Source organism: Emys orbicularis, chromosome 4 (assembly GCF_028017835.1).
Source record: "Emys orbicularis isolate rEmyOrb1 chromosome 4, rEmyOrb1.hap1, whole genome shotgun sequence".
NCBI classification, from domain to species: domain Eukaryota; kingdom Metazoa; phylum Chordata; order Testudines; family Emydidae; genus Emys; species Emys orbicularis.
This window is the reverse complement of record NC_088686.1, coordinates 97,798,477-97,817,686: the sequence shown is the minus strand read 5'-3', so window position 1 is coordinate 97,817,686 and position 19,210 is coordinate 97,798,477. Positions and strand designations below refer to the sequence as shown.

General features: G+C 40.6%; 1 protein-coding gene across 1 annotated transcript in view; it reads left to right on the top strand.

The window, feature by feature from the left end:
* The first annotated feature begins 514 nt into the window (after positions 1–514).
* OVCH2 (ovochymase 2) overlaps positions 515–19,210 on the top strand; it is a 30,518-nt gene continuing 11,822 nt past the window's right edge. Inside the window, exons 1-10 of the mRNA XM_065404231.1 lie at positions 515–605; positions 4,229–4,338; positions 5,090–5,181; positions 8,478–8,650; positions 10,117–10,212; positions 11,396–11,547; positions 12,323–12,518; positions 14,269–14,292; positions 15,960–16,050; positions 16,159–16,292. Of these exons, the coding sequence (XP_065260303.1) occupies positions 515–605; positions 4,229–4,338; positions 5,090–5,181; positions 8,478–8,650; positions 10,117–10,212; positions 11,396–11,547; positions 12,323–12,518; positions 14,269–14,292; positions 15,960–16,050; positions 16,159–16,292 (1,159 nt within the window). The remainder of the gene's footprint in view (positions 606–4,228; positions 4,339–5,089; positions 5,182–8,477; positions 8,651–10,116; positions 10,213–11,395; positions 11,548–12,322; positions 12,519–14,268; positions 14,293–15,959; positions 16,051–16,158; positions 16,293–19,210) is intronic.

Genomic DNA, 19,210 nt, shown 5'->3' with positions numbered 1-19,210 from the left:
TAGGCTCTTTGAGTCAGGGACAGTCTTTATTTTGTGTCTTGTACAGCTTGCACACATAGTCAATATATTTCTCAGGTCTGCTGTGTTGGCTAACATGTAAAATACAGTAAGTGAACTTCACGTACACCAGCAATAAGAACTGTGAAAACTGTAGTGACCTAGAATTACAACCAATTGGTTTTCTCTGGTGTGATGCTATTATATGTGTACTGTATTAGCTAGATATCAGCTAGGGGAGCATGCAATAATTTACGGTTCTGCCATTTGTCTTGAATTGGCTATTTATTTTTTCTGTGAGAATTCAGAAAATATTTAGCAACAAAGACCTCAGTAACTTTAGGTTTATGCTTGGTTAAATTTGGAAAATTTAGTTGTGCCCAGTAAACGCTTTATGGCTGGATTAATGAGTAACCTCCACTTTAATTAGTCAATTGCTGGTCTCCCACAGCGTTATTTTCTTCTTTCCCCCTATAAAAACTCTTCCTATCTTTACTTGGTCACTTACAGCCTCAAAATGCCAGTAGCCCTAGGCGAGGTGCTTTTATTCATGATTGGGATAGTTTGTCTTAGAGAAGGAAACTCCGTGCCACTGCGTCTACAAAAAGGTAGGATCAAAATTTAATCATTTTCTAAAGGCAAAAGCCCAGCTTCTCAGATTGTTTTACACCATCTAGCTCCATGGAAGTAAAGGAGTTGCACTAATTTATACCAGTTGAGAATCTGACCCTAGGTCATGTCTGTCCACAGCAGAGGTTTTCAAACTGTTGGGTGTGCCCCCCTAAAGGGACACAGAGGGACATTGGGGTGACAAGCGGCAATGCCAGGTGGCTTGGGCTTCAGCTCAGGCTTCAACCCGGCGTGGCAGGGCTCGGAGAGGGAACGCCACCTCCACCCTGTGACTAATCTCTTTTTGTGTGGTTGAGGGGGGAACGCAACCAAAAATTGTAACTCAAAGGTGGGGGCTCAGCTCAAAAAGTTTGAAAACCGCTGGTCTACAGTATGAGGTTTAATCCACCCCTTTTGTTGTGTAACTGCATGTCTATGAGTGGACACGTGAGAATAAAAGTTTTTTTTTTCAGTTTAGCTTAATTCTTCCCTTAACAAGCTGAACTAAATCAAAATAAGACCTTCACAGCTTTGCACCAAAATAACAAAAGCTGTGGATTAAAACCGATGTCGTTATTTCGATGCCAATTGTATGTTACCAACCCAAAGTCTTTACTTCAGTTGAAATGAAATGACTTGGACTAGCTCCTCTTTTAAATTGTCTTGTATTTTAAAATCCCAGAGTCTAGTCCATTTGGACCAATTTTGAAAAAAAAAAATCCTGAATATTCCTAATTATTTCATTTATGTAGATTATTTGTTTCACTTTTTATATGGGTGTCAAGACACAAGCCACTGTTGGAAATGTCTCTCCAGCCACACCGAGTAGAAATATAATGACTAATCTGGATTGTTTTCACAACTGTGTCCAATTTAATCACACTTCATGATTTTTTAATTGCTGTTTGGTTTAGGAATATGGCAATCATTATTAGAAGTGTTAACAGTCATGTTGTGGATTTCCATCAGTCTCTTATTGTATAATGCAAAAATATGCCTGTGGTCAGCTGGGTCTGATTTCAATTACAGTCTGAGAATCCAGAGCAACTCCAATGCAGTAAATCCATCTGAGATCAGAATCAGGCCAATTGTATTTTTTTGTGATCTCAACTTCACTTGTGCAAAAGGGTAAATTAAATTTCAGGCTTGACTCACTGAGGCAGCAATATAATTGTTGTTTTGTAAAATGTGTGTGTGTGTGTGTGTAGACAAAATATTCTGATAGCAATGGGACTAAGTTTTATTGGTGGCGGAGTGCCAAAGCTCGTAGCAAACCATCCAGTTCTGGCAGATGCTTGCAAAGCTGAACTAGTGAAAAGGGAAATTTTGGAGTTGCATTGCTCAAACCCAGCAAATTACCCATAGTTCCACTGTTGTTGCTTTTTTATTTTAATGTTTTCACGCACATTGAAGTCAAAAGTGTCCCTGGAGCATTTTATTACAAACACGGCCAGCTACTCTTGGTATCCTAAATAATGGCACATTTTATTACTGCAGCATTCTGCCACACAAGTGGTTGCATTACAGAGATAGGTGAGAGAACCCAATATACATGGTCTGTTAAGTGCTTTGGAGACTTTTTTGACTTCACTGAAAATTTTCACACAGTTTCAAATAGAAAAGCAAAAATGGGAATTATGGGTAATATGCTGGGTTTGGAAAATGCATCAAAACAATGCCCTTTTCATTAATACAGATTGCAAGTAGTTACTGAAGTTGGAAGGATTGCATTTAGCTTTGCAATAAACCTCTATAAACTCAGTATTATTGCTGTAAATGTTTTTTTGTACCACACTTTTAAAAAATATAAATATATCTCTGCCTCAGAGAGCCGAGCTGAGTAGCACTGGTATTGACTTCAGTGGGAGCAGAGTTAGTTAGGCCAGTGCTGAATGCTTTTGAAAAGTCCACCCATAAATTGTTGATTATCAAAGCCTATGTAGTGGGTAGGTCAACCCCATTTGTCCAAAATGTTTTGAAGGATGCAAAAAAGTTTGGCTAAATACATGGTCCAATAATTGAGGGAGTTAGTGGAACAGTGATTCATTCCCAAAATTTGTATAAAAGGGAATTTCAGATTAAAGGGGTTTTAAGTGTTCCTAAATATATTTTTCCTTGTTTGCCTCCTAATATTTGTTCATGGTAGAAAAAAAGTCATATTAGTAAAAATAAAACATGAGAACACCCAAATGGAGAGCTCCTGAAGTATGTAAACAGTTGCTCTTGGCTGGTCTAAAACAGGTTCTCTACATTAGTGATTGCCTTCAGATCTCAGAACATATAGCAGTGGGGTGAGTCACTGGTCTGTTGCATGAAGTACTTAGAGATAGAGCTGGTTTTACATGAGGGGGCACACACCTGTCAGGGATGCACTAGGTTTACATGGTCCTGCTTCAGCACAGGGGTGGCTGAACTAGATGACTTCTCGGGGTCCCTTCCAGCCCCACATTTCTATGATTCTATAAGCTATGACACCAATTGCAGGTTAAACCAATTCTGTCAGACTTTTGCTCCACTGCTTCCCTCCATTAATTAGCTAATAAAGTGCACTTTGCTGGTGGCAAATACAAGAATGCAAGACAAATACTGAGACTCTAGTCCTGCAGCCTGAGCTGCACTCCTGCATTTCAGCCGAGTCCCACTGAAGTCAATAAGGCTCTGGACAGGTGAAGTAGTCCACCGGTGTGAAACTGATTGCAGGATCAGGCTTGAAGATGGGTTCACTTTGTCTCACGGGGTGTAGAAATGGGTCCCCATCTTCCCTCTATCATGAATGACCCCATAAAATGCTTATAATCTGAAAAACAGGGAGTGCAGCTATTGGAGGAAAAGATGGGAAAGCCTAAAAATGGCTTCATAGTGTAAAAAAGAAAATACAGATCCGCCCTCCCCTCCCAAAGTGAAGGAAGCTGATGACACTACTCAGAAACACAGAGCAGAGCAAACAGATATCTCACAATATCAGTGTCCCATGACACATTAGAACATATCAAACTTGTTCCCTGGATTTGTGAGTGCTTCAACGCAGGGCTGGAGAAATGCAGCACTGGAGCAGCTTTTATCACCTTGAAAGCTGAAGTTTCTTTCTGACTGTGCAGGTACAAAAAATGGAGAACCTGAGGCCTGGTCTACACTAGGACATTAGGGGGGAAATCCACACTCCTGAGCGATGCAGTTAAACCGATCTAACTCCTGGTGTAGACAGCACTAGGTCAACAGGAGAATTCTCCCATCAACCTAGGTACCGCTTCTAGGAGAGGTGGGTTACCTACGCCGACAGGAGAGCCTCTCCTGTCGGCATAGGTAGCGACTTCACTGAAGCACTACAGTGGTGCAGCTGCAGTATTTTAGATCCAGAATAAAAAGGCAATGAGGAAACACAGAATTATTCCTGATCCTATAGAGACCAAGCACATTAATGAGTGTTCAGTGGGAGTTGATTGTATGAGAGGACTACAGGATTGGGCCCTTATATGTCTCCTACTTGATTCTACCCCTGAATGTCTGCATGCTTGTTGGTGTTGAAATCTTTAATGCTAGAGAGTCAAGAACAGAATGATGCACACAAGCTCATTTTCTTTCTTTCTTTTCTTTTATTTGATTTGGTTTTGGTACCGTTCAGATTCTAGGTGTGGACAGAAGCCACATGAAATGAAGCCATGGAATAATTTCAACCACCTCACTCGCATTGTTGGTGGGAACCAGGTGAAACAAGGCTCGCATCCGTGGCAGGTTAGCACAAGGGAATGCGGTTTTATCCTGTGCCACTTTGGGAACAAAGGCCCAACTTTTCATAGATGTAACAAAAGCAGCAAGGCAGGGGTACTTTGTGCTCATTGGCACATCTGGTGCTCTATTGTTGAGTTCCATGCTGCTGCTTTTAGCAAGAGCAGTGAAGCAGACAGAAGGCAGGAATAATTTCCACTCTCTCCAAGTGCCTAGAAACTTTTGTTATGTTTATTATTGGATCTTAAAGGGAGTCTGTAGCTGGTCTGTTATAAATAGGGATGGGTGAATTTGTTTGGAAAATAAAAGAACCATCACATACCTCCGGAGAACGTAGTGATTGGGAAGAGGGTGGTGCCTTGTACTGTTTGGTGGTCTGAGACTGCAAACTCATTTCACACAGGACACCAAACAGCTGTGAAGGCTTCTGGCAACCTGTCTGAATTAGGATCAGTAATATATAGAGTCTAAACAACCCAATCCCCTGCTGAATATGTCCGTCTTTTTGCCTCTGTGAAATATATATAATTTGTATTCATGTCACAAAATTGTTTGGAGATAAAACTAGACACCTACTGGGGCTCAATGGGAGTTCTAAGAGCTGAAGACACCAAACCCCACCCAAATGCCAAGTAGTATTGTTGAATTTTCTTAAGCAGTGTTAACTGTAATGTGCTGAAGGCTTTGAGAATGCTCTCTCTCCTAGATTAGATCAGATGTACAGATTTTTACATGACAGGCATTCTTTATGATGCAGGTTTCCTTGAAACGATGGCAAAGGCATTTCTGTGGAGGCACCATTGTTTCTGCTCAATGGGTGGTCACGGCAGCTCACTGTGTTTTAGACAGGTATGGATGAGAAATTTCACTACAGGGCTGCAAGTGAAGAAAAGTATTGCTAGTAAAAGTGCTTGCGCTATGACATTTGTTTGTGGAAATTGTTTACAGACCCCAATAACCTTTCCATCTGAAAAATACTGGTTGCAAATTGAATTTTTATTGGGCGGGTGGGGTGTGTGTGTGTGTGGAAAAGACCTCATAACAGTTCACAAGCAATTTAAAAGAGGAAAATAGACCCAAAGAGTAATAATGAGCAGCTATGTTGTTCAGGGGTTGGAATGTACATCCAGTAATACCAATGGAGTGTAATACTTCTGTAAAGGTTACTTAGAAGCAGCATAATGCAAGACACTAAGGGCTCAATCCTGCCTCATTGCATGCCACAAACTTCCAGTGAAATAACCGGGAATTTTGAAATGCAGGATCAGGCTCTTCAAAAGAAACAGACCTTAACAAAAACTGGAATCTTGCTGGATGAAAGATGTCCAATAAAATCCAGGGTGCTAATGGAAGAGAGCTAGAGACTCAGTGGGTGGCACTCTTACCTCTGAGTACAAACTGGGTCCCATTATAGCACCAGGGAGTGCACTGCTGCTGGAGAGTCTCTTTGCAATTAGCAATGATTGATACCCTTGACCTAGCCTCCCATGGTATGACACATCCTGGGGGAGCCCAGGGTTATGAGGCTCCTCGCTACAACCTGCCCTTAGCATGAGGAAGCCTTGTCTATGCCTGTTGTAGGTCAGTTCCCCATTTCCATGGGCAACACAAGCACTTTCTCCTCTTTAAGCCTTGCAGGCTCCATTGTCACTCTATAGATTAGCGACTGGCACACTCCAACCCTTGAGCCCACCAAGCATCTCTCTGGAGTGTCTAGCTCTGGTCCACTGACTGCATACTTGCAGTAGTCACAGATTCGCTGCTTCCAAAGAAGCAGCATGCTCCAGCTTGCCAGTTCCTCCTCAGATCACCACTCCACCTAACACACAGCGCTTAGATATGTGTATTATGAAATCAAGGATGAGGTTATTTAACAAAGCACAGAGATTCGGGTAGTACCAAAGAGAAGTATTGGAAACAAATGGTTATATAAAATAACACACATTCTAGAGCCTACACATAATTATGTCTTGTAAAGTATTGAGCACCCAAAATCCTTGCAGCACTTTACAGCCCAGCTTGGCTGTGGCCTTCTCTGAGACAAGCACGCTGTCAGCTTGTCTCCTAGGTGACAGACCTAGTATGTTCCTTTGCACTCCAAGATGTACCAGAACAACCCTTAGTCTTTTATTCATAAGTAGGGAATTCCTCTGCTGTTTGTTTCCTCTCTTGTTGATTTTTGCAGTCTTAGGGTATGTCTACACTGACCTCGTTACAGCGTGGCCGTGGCAGCGCTGTGACATGGGCAGTGTAGTCACGCTTTATCGCTGGGTCAGAGCTCTCCTGGCAATAAAAAATAACCACCCCGAGCAAGGGGTGGTAGCTTTATTGCCGGGAGCCATGCTCCCGGTGATAAAGCGCTGTCTATACTGGCGCTTTTCAGGGCTAAAACTTTTGTCGCTCAGGGGGGTGTTTTTTCACAGCCTTACTTAGCTCTTAGCTGAGTATGCAAATAGGCATACATTGTGAGGCATACAATACACACTACCCAAATGGCCAAACAGGGAGATAAATGTCTGTTACCTCCTGCCTGAAAGGAACATTTCTGAGGTATGTCACCTCCTGGTGACCTGCCTCCAAGACCTTAAGAACATAATTTTCAGTATAAATACATAACTCCTTAATTATCTATCCATACATGTCACAATGATGATTATGAGCTACTGGCTCTCGGTAGAGACCTTACATACTACCTTTCGGTGAACTATTATGAATCTATCCGAATCAAGGGATCCCTGTAAAAATGTATATGCTCCCTGTGTCCTCTGCCAGTTGGCATCAAGGGGCCCCTGGGTCACACATAGTAATTAAAGATCCCACAATAGGGAGCGGAGCTGAGGGGAGAGGTAGGAGCTGAATTAGCCTCAGTTTCTGTCCCTTGGCTTGAGCCCTATGAAGTAGCACTTTCATTAAGAAATCAGAAAGCTAACGATGCTTATCAATGTATAACAGTTACTTTTAAAAATTTAGGAATGACTCATATTACTGAGCAGATTCATCAAAGGGATGGGGGTTCAGTTTTGAACGTTAATAAGAAAATGCCTTGTCTGGTTACTACCTGTAAATAATTTTAACAAATTAGGCTGGGATTTTCAGAGGCATCTAAGGGAGTTAGGTGCTAACTTTCCACAGAATTGGCACCTAACTCCTGTAGGTGCCTTTGTACATCCCAGCATAAGGAGATGAAAACTGAATTTCTCTATAGAAAACCAGCACTTCCTAACTACTGAAGTATGCAGTAGTTTTGTGTAACTACTGTACTGCATTGCTAATTTCATTGTTATCTAGGATGGAATCCACTTCTTTGCAGAGAGCCAGCACTGGGATAATATACCACTTAATGGCATTTATGTCCTCACAATAGAGCCCAAATGGGAATTAAATAGTGTGTAGGCAGTGCTTTCCTCTGCACAGTGGTGAATTTCACCCTTACTGTTAGGACACAGAACTGGGAATATTGTGATCTGGGTTCTAGTCCTGATTCTGCCACTGACTCACTGGATGATCTTGGGGAAGTCACAGGTTAATTTCTCTGTGCCTTAGTTTTCCCATCTGAAAAAAATCATGATCTAATGTTGAGAGCACAGGGCTAGGAATAAGGAAGTTCCTGGGTCTGCCACTGACTTGCTGTTTTGCTTGAGCAAGTCATTACTGTGTGCCTCAGTTTCCCCATCTTTGCTTACTTCACATGGGTGTTGTGAGGATAATCTATTAATGTTTGTAAAGTGCTTTAAGATCTGTGGATGGGAAGTGCTACATAATGGCAGTCCTTATCAAAGTTGTATGTTATAAAGACTGAGGGGATGTCTACACTGCAATTGGAGGTGTGACTGCAGCATGTGTAGACATAGTTGGATTAAAGCTAGCTCAGGTATTTTCAATACCAGCAGCAGTCAATCTGCAACAGCACGGGCCTCAGCATGGGCTGTACAAGCCCACTCAGGATGCTGGGTATTTACTCAGACAGCTAGCCCATGCTGAAGTCCATGCTTTACTGCTACCTAAAGTAAAGCTAGCTTGGAAGTGTCTGCACATGCTGCAATCCCACCTCTGATTGCAGTACAGACATACCTAAGAATGCCTGTATTTTTCATTGTCGTATTTTTCTACGTTTACTCTTTAAACGTTTACTTTCTACCCTACAGACACTTACGCGATTACCTGAACATCACTGCCGGAGAACATGATTTAAGTCTCATGGACGAAGGAGAGCAGACACTACCAGTTAAAGCCATCATTAAACACCCAAATTTCAACCCCAAAAGACCAATGAATTATGATATTGCCCTTGTGAAGCTGGATGGTGCTTTCAACTTTAGTAAGGCCACAATTCTATACAATAGTTTTCAATTATAAGTTGAAGCTCACAGACCTCCCTGTTAAACATTCTTGTTAAAGCATAACTCCTAAGAAGAAATAGTTTATGCATAATTTTAAATGCATTTCTTCACAGAAACAATAATTGTACCATAATATATGCAGCATAATGGAGACAGAGAAAAAAGAACACATCAATGTGCATGGCCTTTGTGTTTTGGAGAAAGAGTAATTAAAGGTCTGGAGGCAAGTCAGAAAAATAACTGAGTTGAATAGACTTATTCACATGGAGCAGAACCTTGAAGAATAGGGTATTACTCATTGGGAGTACAGGTGTTAGAATTTGGCCCTAAGTATTTAACTGAAATGCTTGTGTTGAAAAGAAATTAGGTTTGTGTGTCCACAGAGTGGCACTCCCAGTATGTTCCAGCAGGGCCAGATTAAGGCAATTCAGGACCCTAGACAGTGGTGCTGGAACAATTTGTATAGAGGGGGTGCTGAAACTGTAAACCCTGTATATAATGAAAACCATGTCAAGCCGGGGGTGCGGTAGCACCCCAGCACCCCTAATTCCAGCACCTATGGCCCTAGACATAACATAACATGGGCCATTTCTATGGCCCTGCTACCATGTCATCACCCCACTAACCACTTTCAGTAGAGGTGATTGGAGTTCCCCTCTCCTTCCCATAGAGGCAGAGGAAGGACATGGAGTTCTTTGTAATCCCAGTAGTGACAGCATGGACCCACCTCCATTTGGGAGTAGGAAACAGAGGCAGGGACAGCAGCTTGCATTTGTTCTTTCAGTACTTACTCCAGCAGTCAGGGTTGGCGAGCTGGGCCCACTGCACTCTCTCATCTTACACAGGGATGTCTCCTGGAGTAGTGTTGACAGTGCCCTCTGGAGCAGTGTGTCTTGGTGTTAACACCACATTGAAATGCATGAGCCAGTTCTCTCTCTCAGATCTATTGTTTCAGGTTCTCTGCAGACTCAGGCACGCATTACTGTGTTGTTTACACTTGGTTCACATTTGCATGGTTTCCTTTGCAACCATGAGGACCAGATTATTTTTTTAATAGGAAAATTTAGATTCTGTTATAGACAGAGGATCTGAGGGCCTGGGTCTATAATACCTATGATTTAATCTGGTCTAACAAATGGCAACACAATGAACCAATGAATTCTCAGGTTAAAAGAATACATTCATCCAATAAAGCACCAGGAAAGAAGGTAACCTCCTCAGAGCTGCTTTGAAAAACAGGCATTGGTTATCATATTCTGAGGGCATGAATGAATTTCCAGCAGCTTGTAACAGGTGTCTTTTTCAGATTAACCCTCTGATAGATGTCATAATAAACTACAGTGCTATTTTATTTAAAGGATTAGTTGAGAAGTAAAACAAAGTTTATGTTCTTAAGCTCTTCTTTCAAATGTTTAATAAGAAATTCCATGTATATTCATGGTAGGTTCATCAGTTTTGCCAGCCTGCCTTCCTGATGTGGGTGAAAAGTTTGATCCGGGAGATGTTTGTACCACTTGTGGTTGGGGCCGTCTAAAAGAGAGTAAGCCACTGAAGTAACTTTTTAATTTTCTTAGTACTGCTTATAAGCTCCTTTATTTTATTTTCTATTTAGATGTTTAGCGGTTTGTGCAGCCCATCAGATCTACAGACCAGACAAATGGTGTAAACTCTGTGTGTGTGTGTGTGTGTGTGTGTGTGTGTGTGTGTGTGTGTGTGAGAGAGAGAGAGAGAGAGAGAGAGAGTTCTTTTAACTGGTATTCTAATGCAAAGCCTTATACATTTTTCTGACTCTTCAGTTTCCTAACATATTAGGTTGGGTCAGCTTGTATCTGAAAGTCAGAACACAGACAATTTAGGCATCTAGGCCACAAGTGGGCCAGGAAGAAAACAGCAGCTATGAATCAGAATTGGAACCTCAAAACAGGGCTTAAGTGGTACAATGGCTTTATGTGGCCCCTCTACACTATGCACAAGAGTAAATTTCACCCTGAATGTATTACAGAAATCTGAAGAACCGGTAGTTTGCCAAAGGAGGTTGTGGAAGCAGGCGGTATAAACTCAAGTCCTACTACATATCCAAGTAGTTTATTTTGAACATTTGGACTTTTCTTTTAGTTCAACTGTCTGAGGGTGGAATAGTTTTGCTTTTTCTGTAAAGGTGAACTGAGTTTCTTTCTATATGTATCAATAAGGGTTTTATAACAAACTTAAAATACATCTGTGGTATATATGAAAATCTTGACATCAGGAGTTGTATTTCATAGTTACAAAAATGATCCAATTTCATAGGGTGAAAAAGTCTGGGGGAGGTTTTGCATGAAAACAGGACTTTTGGGGGGGGAAACAAGCTAATTTTTGTTTTAAGTGGTCTCTTTTTAATGAAAACATGTTTTCTAAGGCTCCTATCCTGCAATGGCCTCTGCATGGGCAGATCCCAGTGCCTGCACAGATGTCACTACTGGATAGGGGCCTACATTTTCAAATCAAGACCGTTGAAATTTTATGCAGCCAAAGATCAATATTTGAATTGAAATATATACACACACATAAAACTTCACATGTTCATATACACAATGGCTGTTTCTCAAAATACAACGTTTAGAAGATGAAACTTCACCAAAAAAACAAACAAACAACTATCATTATCCACTGAACTTTCAGTTCACCTTTCAGTATGTCTAGCAAACTAGTTTCCTTATTTTTTCTTTAATCTTCTTTTTTAGATGGAATCCTCCCTCAGGTCTTGCATGAAGTAGACTTGCCAATCTTAGACCACAAGGAATGTTCTAGAGCTTTGTCAACCTTACGGAATCCGATCCGAGGAGACACTTTAATGTGTGCTGGATTTCCAGATGGAGGAAAGGATGCATGCCAGGTTGGTGAAACAGATAGCCTTGCAGACCATGCTGTAGCTCACATTTGTGTGTGTCTGTGTTTGAGTGAATAGACATACTCTATAATACGATAGGCGGTGTAATCCATTTGATATTTTTAACTCTTCAAGGATGGCCAATATAATCCACTTATGACTTCACTCCATTTTATTCTCACATCCCTTGTGGTATGGGTTCCTCGAAATTACTTAGGGTTTGGAGAACCTTTCAGGTTAGCCTTTTGGAACATGTCCCAGTGCAATAACACTTGGAACTTCTCATATTCAGAACACTTCATAAGCATTAACTAATGAAGCGTCATAATACCCCAGGGAGGTAAGTAACAAAGTGGTGCTCTGACTATCAAGAAGGAAAAACTGAGACGTGGAAGTTAAATGACACACTCCTGGCCACAGAGGGAGTCAGTGTCAGAACCAGAACTAGAATTCAAGAGTTCCTCGCTTCAGTCCTGTGCTAAGGCCATAACTCAACCCACTCTGGCACTAAAAATGTGGACATGCATCTTGGAGGCAGGGAACATGTTTGTCTATCTGTTTTTTCCTCCCTCCCACAATGATCCTGACTAAATTCAGCAAGCCCAGCTGTGGAGGCACAGTCTTATTTCCTTGGTTGTCTTAAAGGGACATGCCCTAAAATAGCAGGGGGATTACTCCTGTACAAAATACAGCTGGATTTTTTCTGGAATCATCCAGTGGGAGTTCATACTTGCTTAGTCACATACATGCTTTATATTAAGATGGGTTACCTTTATTATAGGGTGATTCTGGAGGCCCTCTTTTGTGTAGGCGTAAGCATGGTGCCTGGACTCTAGCTGGGGTGACCTCCTGGGGTATGGGATGTGCTCGGAGCTGGAATGATAACATGAGGAAAAAGTATGATCAGAGAGGATCGCCAGGGGTTTTCACAGATCTCCGTAAGGTGCTCTCCTGGATTCAAGAAAACGTCAATACTGGTAATAAAACCTCCACAAATACTTTAATAATATGTAGGAGTAATGACTTCCTGGTGTGTGCTTCATGGCTCCAAATTTTTCTTTTCTTTTTTAAGCTTTGCTTCATAGCAAATAACTATTATGGATTTCATTATGTGTCTAGCTGGACAGCACTCCGATTGCTGATCGAATAGAAAGGTCATTGTTTAGAACTGTTGCAAATGGTGACTATTTTATCTTCGCCCTGGACAACCATTGAGTTTCAAGGATTGAATTCAGTTAGTGTGTTAAAATGGAACTTTAATTCATTTACATTTTCATTCATTCACAGCAGAATATTGGTGATCTCTTGGGCCCAAACCTGCACTTCTTGAAGTCAATGGGAGCTTTTTCTGAGAGAGCTGTGCTGGGTCAGGCGTTGTAACTGTATGGAGACGTCCATACTCGCATAAGTTCTCCACCTCACACATGTTCCCTCGCTGTGCACAGAGGGTGAAATTCACTCTTTTGCAGAGGGTCAGCATGAGGATTATTCACCACTTCTAAATTAATGGGGATGATGACTTAAATGGTGCATAGGCTTTTTGCTGTCACTCTACACAAAGGGTGAATTTTACTCAAAGAGCAGTTATAAGTTGAGCTAATGTTTTCTTCAAATTTGGGCTATTTTCTTTAAATGGGATCAAGGATTGTGGGAGTATGAGTGGAGACAAATATGCAATAGCTGAGATTCACATGTACTGGCGGGAAAATGTTTTTTTTCACAGAATATTTAAACAAAAATTAAAAAAAAAAAGTTTTTAGTGAAAATGTCACTGGAAAGTTTCAACTTCTGATTGAAAAACTGAAATATAAAAAACTGAAATAAAATAAAAAAACAAACATTTTGTTTTCAGGGTTTTGGTTTCCAATGAAAAATTGAAATGTCTTGAGGAAAGCACCTGCTTTCCATGCAGATTTTCATTTAATTGAAATTCCAATTTTCCATCAAGAAAAGGTTTGAGTGGAAATTTTTTTATCAGCCCTATTCATATACTATTTTTCTTTATTACTTATTTTGGTTATTTTGCTTAAATTATTTGGAAATAACCTAGCTCGACATAAAAAGGGGTGCTTTAGAAGCAGCCCATAAAATATCATAAATTCCATTTGCACCCACCTTACGGCCCCTTCACAATGTCAGATAGTACAACTGAGCATCCGGCCCAGAATGTCATTTTTATGACATTACCAGCCAGATTCTGCCCCCAGGTTCTGCTAAGCAGTACCTTACTCCACAAGTAATCACATTCAACTCAATGGGACTACTCAGAATAGGATGCTACTCTACTTGATTAAGGACTTGTCTGCATATGAGTTATTCTGGAATTGCTATTCCAGAATAACTCTGTGTGTGGACACACTTTCTTATTCCAGAATGAGTGCCTTTTTCTGAACTAGCTTAATCCACTTGAAAATAGATTAAACTAAACGGATAAAAAGTGCTGTTATTCCAGAATAAGTGTGTCCACATATGGAGTTATTCTGGAACACCTATTTTAAAATTCACACCCCCACCTTATTCCAGAATTACTTTCATGTGCAGACAAGCCCTACAGGTGGAAGAGTCTGGCCCAGAGTTAGCAATTGCTGATTGAAAAAAGAAGTCTGATTAAAATTCACTGTAGTTTTTACAAACTTATTCATTCCGATAAAGGCAAAGTGTACAGAAGATTTGTCATGACGCTGAAAGTGCTTCTCTAAAGTCCCTTTTTTTCCTTCCCCAAATTAGATTTGAAAATGAAAAGTTCTACAGGTGAGTTCTTTAAACTTCTACCTGTGTTAGAGATATTAAGCAAATGATATAAAAACTCTATAATTGTTACATCAGCTATGATGGGGGAAAATACATATTTATGGTCTGATCTTGTAAACAATTAAACTCTGATTCAGCAAAGCATTTGAGCATGTGTTTAAAGTTTAAGTTCATGCTTACGTCTCTACTCAGGAAAGCACCTAAGAGTGTGCTTAAATATGGTTGACCTCAGAAAGGTCGATGGGATTCGGAAAAAAAATCCTTTAGAGCACCTAATATAAGAAAATAAATGTTTTCATTCATTTTTATTTGCATTCCTTGTAAACAGATATTCTAAAAAATAGTTAAATATTCCCCAGCAGTGTAGGAATGAAAACTCAAATAGTACATGAGAACCAGAAACCGAGTGAGCATATTTTAAAGTGTTATATGTAAAAAATAGAGTTTGTGGTTTGCATTCTTCCTTTCCACTATGTAGTTGTACTCAACTCTTCAGTAAACAAGTAGGTTTATTTATAGGGCTGTCAATCACAGTCAATGCATGTGATTAATGCAAAACAAATTAACTAGATTAAAAAATATAATCACTATTAATCACCGTTTTAATCACACTGTTAAACAATAATAGACTACCAATTTAAATGTATTATAAATATTTTGGTTGTTTTACTACATTTTCAAATATATTGATTTAAATTACAACAGAGAATACAAAGTGTACCGTGCTCACTGTATATTATTATTTTTTCTTATAAATATTTGCACTGTAAAAAAGATAAACAAAAGAAATAGTATATTTTTCAATTCACCTCCTACAAGTCCACTCAGTTCTACTTGTTCAGCCAATCACTAAGACAAACAAGTTTTACATTTATGGGAGATAATGCTGCCTGCTTCTTATTTTCAATGTCACATGAAAGTGAAAACAAGCATTTGCATGGCACTATTGTAGTCGGCATTGCAAGGTATTTACGTGCCAGATACGCTAAATATTCGTATGCCCCTTCATGCTTCCACTTCTAGGATCTTAAGTTTTACATTGTTTTGTTATGTTAAAAATAATAATAATAATAATTCAACATTTGTAAGTTGCACTTTCACTATAAAGAGATTGCTCTACAGTACTTGTATGAGGTGAATTGAAAAATACAGTTTTTTGGTTTTTTTTACAGTGCAAATATTTAATCACAAATATAAAATGAAGACTGTACACTTTGTATTCTGTGTTGTAGTTGAAATCATCCAAAATATTTAAATACATTTAAATTGGTATTCTATTATTGTTTAACAGTGCAATTAAAACTGCGATTAATTGTGACTATTTTTTTTAATCTTGCAATTAATTGCCATTATTTTTTAATTGTTTGACAGTCCTTATAATAAAAATGTTGCACTAATGCTCTTATAAAGGGATTTAGATTGTTGTTTTTTTTCTGGGCCTCACTGTGCATCAAAGCTTTGCTGTCTGTTCACATACCTGTGAATAAAGGGGTAAGCAGGAGGGAGACACAATACAAATCTAATCTTGTGACAAAAATGTATCTGAGAAATTTTAAAACTGTAATCTCGTAATCCTCCTTACATGCTAGATGAGCTTTTGAGAGTAGCAGATGACTGTATGTCAAACCTGATTTTCTGTTGTTTCATTTCAAACCCCCACAATGCAGCATCATGTAGCACCCAGGATGGTAAACTCCCCAGCAATGAAGGTGAATTACGTTTCCCAGAAAGTCCCAAACATTTCTATCAAAACAACCAGTAAGTAGATGCAAGCATTCCTTTTTCAGAAGCTACATGCAATGATCTTGCAGCTGTAGTTTGTTGTTTGATTGCAGACAGGAACTCATCCAGTTTATGTCATTGCAGGTTGTGTGTGTGGACTCTGCTGGTCCCAGAAGGAATGCATATACTACTTAATTTCTCCCACTTTGATGTGGAGTCAGACACGTTCTGTGGCTATGATTCTTTGTCAGTGTATTCGAAAGATGACAGACTTGTTGGTGAGTTGTTTTTCAGTGATTTTATGAAATATTTTCATAGAGTCCTTCAATGAAATTTAAAGTTATAATAGAAACTGGATCCACTGGTTTCAGACCGTGTATGTGATGTCACTGATCACACTGAACTCATGCTTGCAAGTTGTATGTCATGTCTCCCTCTAGGAGCTTGGCCACTAGATGATTGCAGTTTATTACTTCCGCTAGCTAATGGAGTTACCCTTTAACCTCAAGTGGTAGAGGCTTGCCTGAGAGCAGCTCGGTCCACTGCAGCCCCATCGGGGTCCATTCCTTCTGCTGCACTAGTGCAAGGTCCAGAGCAGTGGGACCTGAGCCTGACCACCGTCTGAGAAAGGGAGCTGAAATGTACAGAGCAGCAGTGTGATGTGCTTGCTGCTGTGAGCTCCGGGAGGCTGTGCTGCCTCAGTGTGTGCTCTTAGTGATCTGGCTTATGCTGCCCTGCTCACTCTGCGCTCCCACCCTGTCTTTCCGGAGTGCCGGGCAGCTGTCTGTCTGCTCGGTAAAAGACAGAGCCCCTCCTGGCCTCGAGCACGGCTACTGGAGTGTTCCTAGCCCTCCGCCAGGGCAGTGGCCATGCTGTACAGCACCTTGTGCATTTACTGATATTTTTTGCATTGTAAATATTAAAGCGGGAGCTGCCTGGAGCCATTTTATAAATTCCAGAAAATAAAGCCTGTTAGCCTTTTAAAAAAAAAAAAAAAGAGAGAAAAAAAGAAAGAAAGGTCCTTGCTTGAAAGCCTGCTGACAACTCATGCAGGAGTGAGTGGTATTACCCAGTTATTACAATTTATTGGGGGAAAGTGTTTGCAGGAGGAACTGGAGGTTCAGTGAAATGATAACACTGCTCTACAGCCAAAATGCTTCTGAAATAAATGTAGTCAAACTTTACTAATTCTGGGTCACTGAGAACGAAAATGATGCTTAAAATTGTTGATTGGCTCTAGTTTTCAAGATATGCTATTGGGTCAGTATATACGACCCTTGACTTGGGAATGGTGGAGGATAAGTGAGTTATAAAGGGAAGGGATCTCAATTTAAACCAGAAATGACTAAAATACATCTTTGACTGGATCTATGAATAAATCTATGACTGGGTTTGGACAGTACTTGCTTTTTAGGCAAAACAATTAATGATGCAATCTGAAGCTGGTATTGCGTCATACATGATATGAATTGCATCATGTTATTCCTAGAAGTCATGGATGATGCAATCATAACGAAGCTTACATCACTCTGCTGAACAAATTGCCCTATATCAGCTCTAGAAATCATACAGTGTCGTGCTCTCTTATTTGTCAGTGTTTGATTTTGCAAAGGGACACATTTCTGTTTAGCCAAAGTGAGCAGAGATGCCTCATACTTGTGTGAACAGTGCAGATAACTTCTGCTAGGTTTGTGGTGAAGTGACTTTTGCATCACAAAAGCGCAGTATAACCACTATGGTTAAGAAAGCCTATCACCTTTATTTTGGCTGCAAAATTGGAGATCAGGACAAGAGGTGGGCCCCACACATATGCTGCAACACTTATGCAACAAATCTTCGCCAGTGGTTGAACAGGAAAAGGAAATCTATGCCTTTTGCAGTGCCAATGATTTGGAGAGAGCCAACAGATCATACCAGCAATTGTTACTTCTGCATGGTGCTTCCAGTTGGGAAAGGTGTGTCAAAGAAGAAAAAGTGGACTGTGCATTATCCAAACATTCCATCAGCTATACGCCCAGTACCCCACGGAGAAGGACTGCCGGTTCCTGATGCACCAGAATCATTCTCACTTGAGTCAGAGGAGGAAGAGGATGAAACTTCTGGTCCTTAACCATCAATGTCACAGGACCCACATTTTCTCCCATCCTCCTCCTCTGAACCAGACCTCATAACACAAGGTGAACTGAATGACCTTGTCAGGGATTTGGAACTACCCAAGAGTAAGGCAGAGCTGTTGGGCTCCAGACTACAGCAGTGGAATCTCCTGGCAGGTGATGTTAGGGTTTCCATGTTCCGTGACCATCAAAAGGATCTTGTCCCATTCTTCTTCATGGAAGGTGATCTTGTAGCCTGCAACAACATCGATGGTGTGATGGCAGCCCTCAACATGGTTCACGATCCAGATGAGTGGAGACTGTTCATTGATTTATCGAAGACGAGTCTTAAAGCTGTTTTACTGCATAATGGCAATGTTTTGCCATCAATTCCAGTTGGTCATGCAGTCGATATGAAGGAAACCTATGACAACATGAAACAACTTTTGAGGTGCATAAACTATGACCAACATCAGTGGCAGCTTTGTGGCGATTTGAAGGTTGTTGCTCTCTTGCTTGGTCTGCAGACTGGATACACAAAGTACTGCTGTTTTCTCTGCGAATGGGATAGTCGTGCAAGAGATTCCCACTACATCAAGAAAGATTGGCCACTCCGACAGTCATTGGAGCCTGGGAGGAAAAGTGTTCAGCATCCACCACTTGTTGAATCAAGGAAGATTTTGTTACCACCCTTACACATCAAGCTGGGTCTGATGAAGAACTTTGTCAAGGCCATTGACAAAACACAAGCAGCTTTCAAGTACCTCCGTGGAAAATTTCCAAGGTTAAGTGAAGCTAAGATAAAGGAAGGTGTCTTTGTTGGTCCTCAGATTCGTGAACTTCTTCGAGATGATGCATTTGACCATGCACTGCGTGGCAAGGAAAAGACGGCATGGAAAGCCTTCCAGTTAGTGGCAATAAATTTTCTCGGAAACAACAAGGCAGACAACTACAGGTTTTGGTGGAAAACCTCCTCAAGGCATACAAAAGCCTTGGTTGCAACATGTCACTAAAGATACATTTTTTGCACTCTCATCTAGATTTTTTCCACCGAACTGCGGAGCAGTGAGCAACGAGCACGGGGAGCGATTTCATCAGGACAT